Source organism: Ahaetulla prasina, chromosome 4, assembly GCF_028640845.1.
Source record: "Ahaetulla prasina isolate Xishuangbanna chromosome 4, ASM2864084v1, whole genome shotgun sequence".
NCBI classification, from domain to species: domain Eukaryota; kingdom Metazoa; phylum Chordata; class Lepidosauria; order Squamata; family Colubridae; genus Ahaetulla; species Ahaetulla prasina.
In genome coordinates this window covers 5,488,431-5,497,538 of record NC_080542.1, presented here as the reverse complement: position 1 = coordinate 5,497,538, position 9,108 = coordinate 5,488,431, and the positions used below count along the sequence as shown (strand labels likewise).

General features: G+C 45.2%; 1 protein-coding gene across 1 annotated transcript; it reads left to right on the top strand.

Annotated features, from left to right (window-relative positions):
* The first annotated feature begins 430 nt into the window (after nt 1-430).
* CMTM5 (CKLF like MARVEL transmembrane domain containing 5) lies at nt 431-8,215 on the top strand. The gene is made up of 5 exons (XM_058182797.1): nt 431-724; nt 3,772-3,924; nt 5,141-5,236; nt 6,735-6,813; nt 7,943-8,215. The coding sequence occupies exons 1-5, from the start codon at nt 626-628 to the stop codon at nt 7,957-7,959; spliced, it is 444 nt and encodes a 147-aa protein (XP_058038780.1). The 5' UTR covers nt 431-625; the 3' UTR covers nt 7,960-8,215.
* Nucleotides 8,216-9,108: the final 893 nt, after the last annotated feature.

The following is a 9,108-nucleotide window of genomic DNA, read 5'->3' as shown; positions in this document are numbered from 1 at the left end:
CCAATCACACTTGGCCAATAAAAAAATGCAATTCAATTCAATTCAATTCTATTCTATTCTATTCTATTTTATTCTATTCTATTCTATGGATAGAGAACAGATAGATGGTAGATGATAGCTGATAGATAGATGGATAAATAACAGGTGGATAGATGGATACTTACAGATAGATGATAGATGATAGAAAGAGAGATAGAGATAGATTGGAGATGGATAGATGGATGAAAGGATGATAGATAGATGGATAGATGCGATAGATAGAGATAAGAAATAATATTAAAAATAGCAGCGCCCCCTGTTGAAAGCAAGGGGAAAGCCGCAGGCGCTGCGGCTTGCTCCTCTCCCACCCCCACCCCCCCACCCCCGTTGCGCTGGGGCGCCCCCTGCCGGTCGAGGTCGGCCTCTCCGTCCGTCCGGCTCCCCGCGCGTCCTTTCGACTGGCTCTTTCGGGTTAGCGGCGGGACAATCGGCCGCTTGTTCTCCGGCGCTGGTCGCCTCCTGGCCCCTGCGGGACAAACCTTTTCTTTGTCCGTCTCGGGATGCCAGGGCGAAGAAGGGCGTGGAGAGGCCGCGAAAGCCCGCCGGCCAGCCCGCCGGCAGGTCCCCTCGAGACGGCGGCAGCAGGATGGGCGAGCAGGAGCCGGCGGGCGGCGAGGCTGCGGGCTTCGCGCTGGATAAGGACTTTCTGCGCTCCCCCAAAGGGATGGTGATGGGGGCCGAGCTGGTAATCACCCAAGAGACCCCCCCCCACCTCCAACCCCACCCCCCCACTCCTCTCCCCTTCTTTTCCCAACTTTTCCCAACTTTTCCAAAGTTCCGTTGTTGCGGGTTTGTTTGTTTTTTGCCTTCATCCCTCCGCTGATCTAATAAGCATCCGTCCATCCATCTCCTCCTTTGGATGCTGCGCTGTCTCCTTTCATTCTCCTTGCTTTTCCCTTTCTCTTTCTCTTTCGGATCGGTTATTGGTTTTTTTCTTCTCCCCCGGCCCCCCCCCCGCCCCCCGCATTCTGGTCTTTCGGTTTTTCTTTCTTTTTTTTAAATTTACATTTATATCCCGCCCTTCTCCGAAGACTCAGGGCGGCTTACAGTGTATAAGTCTCATCCTATTTGTATATTTTTTACAAAGTCAACTTATTGGCCCCCCCCCAACAATCTGGGTCCTATTTATTATTATTTATTTATTTTATTAGATTTATAAACCGCCCTTCTCCCGAAGGACTCAGGGCGGTGTACAGCCAAAGTAAAAAGAACAATGTACAGTTAAAATAAAATTAAAAAACTTATTATACAGTGTGGCCGAAATTAAAATAGTTAAAAAACTAAAAAAACCCAATTAAAACCAGAGAGAAATTTAAAATTTAAAACTAAACAATTTAAGAAAGCCCCGCACAAACAAACAGATATGTTTTCAGTTCGCGGCGAAAAGTCCTCATTTTACCTACCTTATAAAGGATGGAAGGCTGAGTCAACCTCCGGCCGGGCTTGAACCTGCAGTAATTGCAGGCTGCTGTGTTCTAATAACAGGCTTCTTAACAGCCTGAGCTATCACGGCCCTATCACGGCTATCTTTTTGCGCCTTCTTCTTGGGTTTGCCTTTCTTCCTTCTTCGCCTGGCCTTTTCCCTTCTCCAGTTTTCCTCTCCTTCTTTTTTCTTCTTTCCTTCCTTTCTTCTTCTCCTTCAATTTTCCTTCCTTCCTTGCTTCTTTCCTCTTCTCCCATTTTCTTCCTTCTTCTTTCTTTCCTTCCTTTCTTCTTCTCCTTCAATTTTCCTTCCTTCCTTCTTTCCTTCCTTCCATTTCCTTCCTTCTTCTTTGCTTTCCTTTCTTCTTTTTTTAAATTTTTTTTAAATTTGCATTTATATCCCGCCCTTCTCCGAAGACTCAGAGCGGCTTACACTATGTCAAGCAATAGTCTTCATCCATTTGTATACTATAGACAAAGTCAACTTATTGCCCCCCAACAATCTGGGTCCTCATTTTACCTACCTTATAAAGGATGGAAGGCTGAGTCAATCTTGGGCCTGGTGGGGCTTGAACCTGCAATATTGCAGGCAGTTGCTGTTAATAACAGGCTGCATTAGCCTATTGAGCCACCAGAGGTCCTTTTTCTTCTTAAAAATTCTCCAATTTTCCTTTCTTCTTCTCCTCCCTTCTTCTCTCCCTCCCTCCCTTTCTTGGCTTCCTTCCTTCCTCTCCTTCCATTTTCTTCCTTCTTCCTTCCTTCCTTCCTTCCTTCCTTCCTTCCTTCCTTCCTTCCTTCCTTCCTTCCTTCCTCTCCTTCCTTCCTCTCCTTCCATTTTTTCCTTTTTCCTTCCTTTCTTTCTTCCTTCTCCTTCAATTTTCCTTCCTTCCCTTCCTCTCCTTCCATTTCCTTCCTTCCTTCCTTCCTTCCTTCCTTCCTTCCTTCCTTCCTTCCTTCCTTCCTTCCTTCCTTCCTTCTTCCCCTTCCATTTTCTTCTTCACTTTCTTCCTTTTCTCCTTTCCTCCTTTCTTTTTTCCATTTGTTTTCTTTTTCCCTTTTTCACTTCTTTCATTTTCCTTCCGTCCTTCCTTCCTTCTTTTCCCTTTCTTGTTTTCTTCATTTTCCTTTCCTTTCCCTTTCTCCCTTCTTTCATTTTGCTTCCCGTTTTCCTTCCTCTCCACCATTCTTCTCTCTCTTCAATGGTTAATTCTGTGTGGTTTTTTTTTTATTAATCCATCCTTATTGCCTTCCCCTCTCCCCCCTCCCTTCACACTCCCCCAATTCGGCAGTTTTCTAACTCCGTTTCCCATCGTTCCCTCCCATGAGGCCCGGTTGGAGGAGCTCGGCCCCAGAGATCTGGGAAGTGGGTAGATCTATTTTCTTCCAAAATTGTAGCCCAAATTGGGTGTGACGGGACATGCAAAAAAAAATGCCTGTGTTTTTGGCAACTATTGGGGGGGAAAAACATCCAGAGATCAGTGAATAGTTTTCCACTACAGTTCCCATCATGCAAAGTATTGATGGGGCTGGAAAGTAGAAAGCAGCAGTTTGAGAAGGTGGGGTAGAAAAATCTCTGGATTCAGGTGAATATTTGCAAGGGATAAACCGATATTTTTTAATGCTGGTTGCTTGGATGATGTCTGGACTTCAATTCCCAGAATCCCCCCCATCCAGAATGAAACCAGCTACCTTCAGCTGGAGCAGGGGTCTGCAAACTTGGCCCTTTTAAGACTGGTGGACTTCAACTCCCAGAGTTCCTCAGCCAGCTTTTGCTGGCTGAGGAACTCTGGGAGTTGAAGTCCACCAGTCTTAAAAGAGCCAAGTTTGCAGACCCCTGAGCTGGAGAAAGCTGCTCCTGTTGAACATCTGCCTGTCCTGAAGCTCTAAAGCAGGGGTGACCAACCTCGGCGACGTTAAAAATCTACGGACTTCGACTCCCAGAATTCCTCAGTGAGCCTGAGGTGACTTCCTTGCAGTCAGGCAGCCTTGCTTCCTGGGGAATTCTGGGAGCTGAAGTCTTAAATGATTCTGATTACGGGGATGCGGTAAAGGTCATAAGTGTGAAAAATGGTCCTAAGTCACCTTTTTCCGTGCCGTTGTAATGGTCACTGAATGAAATGACAGACTAATTCTGGACTGGGGAATTCTGGGAGTTGAAGTCCACACGTCTTCAAGCAGCTTCAACGTTAATAAACACTGCTATGAGTTTTGTGGTGTTTACGGTGGGTCCCCGTTGCATCCATTACAGTGGATTCCCGTTGAATCCATCGATCCACCATTCACGCGTTACGTTCTACCTCCTCCTTTCAGGGTCTTTGTTTCCTGGTTTTCTTGCTGCTCACGGCTTCTGTTTCAGCCTACATGGGCGCTGCCTTGTTGGAGGTGTTGGTAACTCTGACTTTCCTGGGTTTGCGAGCCACGTACTACCACGAACGCCTGACCCGGGTCAACTGGCCCTGCCTGGTAGGTAGACCTCTGGGTTAGGGTCAGCGGTGGGCTTCAGAAATGCCTACCACTGGTTCGCCGCATGTGGCCAGCCTTCTGCGCATGCGCCCGGCCTTCCACGCATGTGCTTTGCTTCTGCGCAGAACTTCCGCACATGCACCCGGCCTTCCGCGCATGCGCCCGGCCTTCCGTGCATGTGCTTTGCTTGTGCACGCACCTTCCACGCATTTGCCTGGCCTTCCGCGCATGCACCCGGCCTTTCATGCATGTGCTTTGCTTGTGCGCGCACCTTCCGCGCATGCCCGGCCTTCCGTGCATGCACCTGGCCTTCTGTGCATGTGCTTTGCTTGTGCGTGCACCTTCCTCGCATGCCCGGCCTTCTGCGGATGCGCCTGGCCTTCCACGCATGTGCTTTGCTTCTGCGCAGAACTTCCGCACATGCACCCGGCCTTCCGCGCATGCGCCCGGCCTTCCATGCATGTGCTTTGCTTGTGCGTGCACCTTCCGCGCATGCCCGGCCTTCCGCGCATGCACCCGGCCTTCCGTGCATGTGCTTTGCTTGTGCGTGCACCTTCCGCGCATGCCCGGCCTTCCGCGCATGCACCCGGCCTTCCGTGCATGTGCTTTGCTTGTACACGCACCTTCCATGCATTTGCCCGGCCTTCCGCGCATGCACCCGGTCTTCCATGCATGTGCTTTGCTTGTGCGCGCACCCTCCGCGCATGCCCGGCCTTCCGCGCATGCGCCTGGCTTTCCACGGATGTGCCCAGCCTTCCGCGCATGCGCCCGGCCTTCCGCACATGTGCTTTGCTTGTGCATGCTCCTTCTGTGCATGCGCCCGACCTTCCGTGCATGCGCCCGGCCTTCCGCGCATATGCTTTGCTTGTGCACGTGCCTTCCGTTCATGCACCCAGCCTTCCGCGCATATGACCAGCCTCGAAAACATGGCTAAATAGAACGTCTTTCTGCCCGGGTGGATGGTCGGGCCCACCCTCAGTTGCCGCTCCTGGTTCGCTCGAATTAGTCCGAACCGGCTGAATATCACCTCTGGTTAGGGACAGTGAAATCCCAGCTATGCTTCCTTCCCGGGCAAGTTGCATTGGAGTTAATTGAACGAGGCTGAAGGGCATGGAAGAGCACGATCGCCAATTTCCCGCCTTATCTAGCATTTTAAGGGTTTTCAGGGTCTTGGGAATGGACTTTTGGACCGATTCGGCGCCTTTTCCATCCGCAGGATTTCCTTCGGTGCGTCAGCGCGGCTATCATCTTCATCGTGGTGGGCTTCGCCGTCATTGCCACCAACCATGAGGGATCGGCTGTCTCGGCCTTTGTGAGTGACCGCCATCGTTTCTCCCAATCGGCCCCTTGCATCAGGAGTTTGATTCCCAGAATTCCCCAGTCAGCCTCTGGGGAATGCTGGGAGACCATATTCCAGATCTCTGATTGGCCCACAGGGAAGGTGGAAAATGTCCATTTGGAGGCTGCACCTATTGAACCAAAGGCCCTTCCGTTTTTACACATGGCTTTTATTATTTCATTTCTTTAATTTTTCTTTTATTGTATTATATTTTAGTTTAGTTTATTAGTTTAATTTAATTCAGTTTAAATTTATATTAGATTTTTATTTTTTATTTTATTTTATTTTGCTTTAATTCATTATTTTATTTTGTTTCAATTTATTGCATTTGTTTTGTTTTCTTTATTTTATGTTTTATCTTGTTAGTTCATTTTATTTTATCATATTTTACTTCCATTTAGTTTATTGGCTTATTTTATTTGTTGTTTTTATTTTATTCATTTATCTTATTATATCTTACTTCAATTTAGTTTATTAGTTTATTTTATTTATGTCACATTTTTATTTTATTATTTTATTATATTTTATTTCAATTTAGTTTAATTGATGTTTATTTTATATTTTATTTTCATTTTATTATTTTATTTTTTATTATTTTATTTTATTTTCATTTCATTTTATTATTTCATTTCATTAATTTTTAATTTTTATTTTATTGTATTATATTATATTATATTAGTTTAGTTTATTTCAGTTTACATTTATGTTATATTAGATTTTTTTTTTATTTTATTTTTTATTTTGCTTTAATTCATTATTTTATTTTGGTTCAATTTATTGCATTTGTTTTGTTTTCTTTATGTTATGTTTTTATCTTGTTAGTTCATTTTATTTTATCATGTTTTACCTCCATTTAGTTTATTAGTTTATTTTATTTGTTGTTTTTATTTCATTCATTTATCTTATTTTATTATATTTTACTTCAATTTAGTTCATTAGCTTATTTTATTTATGTCACATTTTAATTTTATTATATTTTATTTCAATTTAGTTTAATTGATGTTTTTACCTTATTTTATTTTATTATTTTCATTTTATTATTTTATTATTTCATTTTCATTTCATTTTATTATTTTACTTATTATTTTATTTTATTCTTCATTATTTTTTACAAATAGTTCAGGGCAACTCAATATCCAACACACCGGTCTTCTCTTCTTTTCCCCTACAACAACAACCCTGTGAGGTAGGCTGGGCTGAGAGAGAGTATTTATATGTCACCGATCCCATTCTCAAGTAAATCTGGGCAAACTAAACATTGAATAAATATATTTACGAATATTTATTTATTATGTGCAAGACCTAATGGAGCAGAGCCATTTTGATTTCTTAACCCCTTCCATTCCAGGCTGCAAATCCCCTGTATTTATTTTTTCTCTGAGTCAAATCTAAGAAAATTCCATGTGATGCAAGTTTAAGTGGTCGTGAAACCCTTCAAACTCTCAGTCTTTATTTTTCTGTTTCATGGCAGGTTTTCAGTCTTATTCTAATTGGAATTTTCTGCTTGGACGCCTACAAAACCTACCAAGCGGAGATGGGATCGGAAGAAGGTGAGCAGATGAAATGAAGGTGTCGAAGTTGTGCTTGTTTTGCGCCGGCCGCACCGAGCAGGTGGGAGATAGAGCTGGCGTGAAAAAAGCCCAAACCGGATTGAACGCCTGGATGGGAGACCACCAAGCGATGTCCGGAGTGTGTTGAGTGGTGAGGAAAGCCACGAGGGAAGTGGGGAATATATCCTTGTAACCCCCAAATTTGGAATGAAATCTGAGGACAGATTTTCCTAAAAGGTTGGAACAACGATTTATGATATCTGATGACAGATTTTCCCAAAAGCTGGAACAATGATTTAATCCTGGCTTCGAACTGGGTGGAAAAGAATGAGAGGGAAGTTTTTGGAGACTGTGCAGATGTCTTGATCGATATTTCGTAGGCATAATTATCAATAAAAATGGATATTCTCTCTCATCACCGCCACCGTTACTCGATCGCTGCAACTTTAAGACGTGTGGATTTCAATTCCCAGAATTCCCCAGCTGTGAATTCAACTAGCTGTGCTGGTTGGGGAATTCTGGAAGTTGAAGTCCATCATCATCATCATCTTTTAACGACCCCATAATCCCTTGCGGTGTGGAGTCTGGGCAACTGAATGGAACTAGCAGAGTGTTTTACTGGCTGGATGCCCTTCCTGTTGCCAATCCGGAGTTTTGTTCAGCAGATATATATTCTCATTGTGCCCAGAGAGAGAAATATCTGCCTCTACCTAGGATCGAACTCACAGCCTCCTGATTCGTGAGGCGAGAGAGCTCCGCCTCTAAGCCAACGCACCACTGGGAGTTGAAATCCACACGTCTTAAAATTGCGGAGGACAAGAAATTCTGCTCTAACAAACTATCGAGGGATGTATTCTAGAAAGGGGTATAAAGTAATCCAAGTGCTGGCTCCGCCCCTACCCTGGAAGCCACATCCCTACCCTGGAATGCCCCTTGTTCACCTGCAGAGTTTGGATTTTGAGGTTAACCCCTGACTTCAGTCTTGTTTCAGGATGCGTTCCTTTCCTGAGGGGGGGAAGCCTGTCAGCTTTGGAAGACAACTTTCTTTTCTGACCCTCTTGTGATCGGTCCTAGGTCAAAACTCAAGCACCTCGTTTCCCACTGAGTTGCTTTTTCTCTTCCCTTACAGACCCCGAACGTCGGTGAATTTGCACGCTTACGTTTCCCTGCCTCGAGTGATGAAAACCCAACCTCAGGTCTCTAGCTTCTGTATCCACGTGTGCTCTGGAGCCGACTCCCATCTTTCCTGGAGAATCCGGATCTGTGATGTCAGATTATTTCCGGATTTAACTTGCCGGAAAGACACGATTAAAATTGTTTTGGATGCGATACGATACGCCTCACTTTGACCAGCGACTGGATATATACATGCACGACGGAGTGAAGATAGATGTCTTTACTACTAAACGTATCTATACTACTAAAATTATCGTGTCTGTCAGTTTGTAACCTTCGATTGGGCGAAACGGTACATCGTAGGCAGTGGTAAAATTCAATTTCTTTTACCAATGGTTCTGTGGGCAGGGCTTGGTGGGCATGGCTTGGTGGGTGTGGCAAGGGAAGGATATTGTAAAATCTCCATTCCCACTCCACTCCAGGGGAAAGGATACTGCACAATCCCCATTCCCACCCCATTCCAGGGGAAGGTTACTACAAAATCTCCATTCCCACCCCACTCCAGGGGAAGGATACTGCAAAATCTCCATTCCCACCCCACTCCAGGGGAAGGATACCTTAAAATCTCCATTCCCACCCCACTCCAGGGGAAGGATACCTTAAAATCTCCATTCCCACCCCACTCCAGGAGAAGGATACCTTAAAATCTCCATTCCCACCCCACTCCAGGGGAAAGGATACTGCAAGGTCCCCATTCCCAGCCCACTCCTGGGGGAAGGATACTGCAAAATCTCCATCCCCCCACACACTGGCGCCAGCCAGAGGTGGTATTTGCTGTTTCTACAAACTACTCAAAATTTCCACTACCGGTTCTCCAGAACCTGTCAGAACCTGCTGGATTTCACCCCTGATCATAGGGCAACAATTTTTGAATTCATGTGGGGTTGAATTTTGGCAAAGCTGTGTCCGCTTCGGGGCTGCTATGCTGCCATGTTTGCTGTAGTCATGATTTCCAATAGGCCTCCCAGTTTCCTGCAAAAACAGTCATTGGGGAAGCCGGCAGGAAAACAAGTTGCTCTCACTCCCAATGGTTTTTTCCTCCCATTTTCTCTGTTTAGGGAACGAAATCACTCTGAAACGATGACTCTATCGGTCACGGGTTGTCTAGTAGAACCTAAA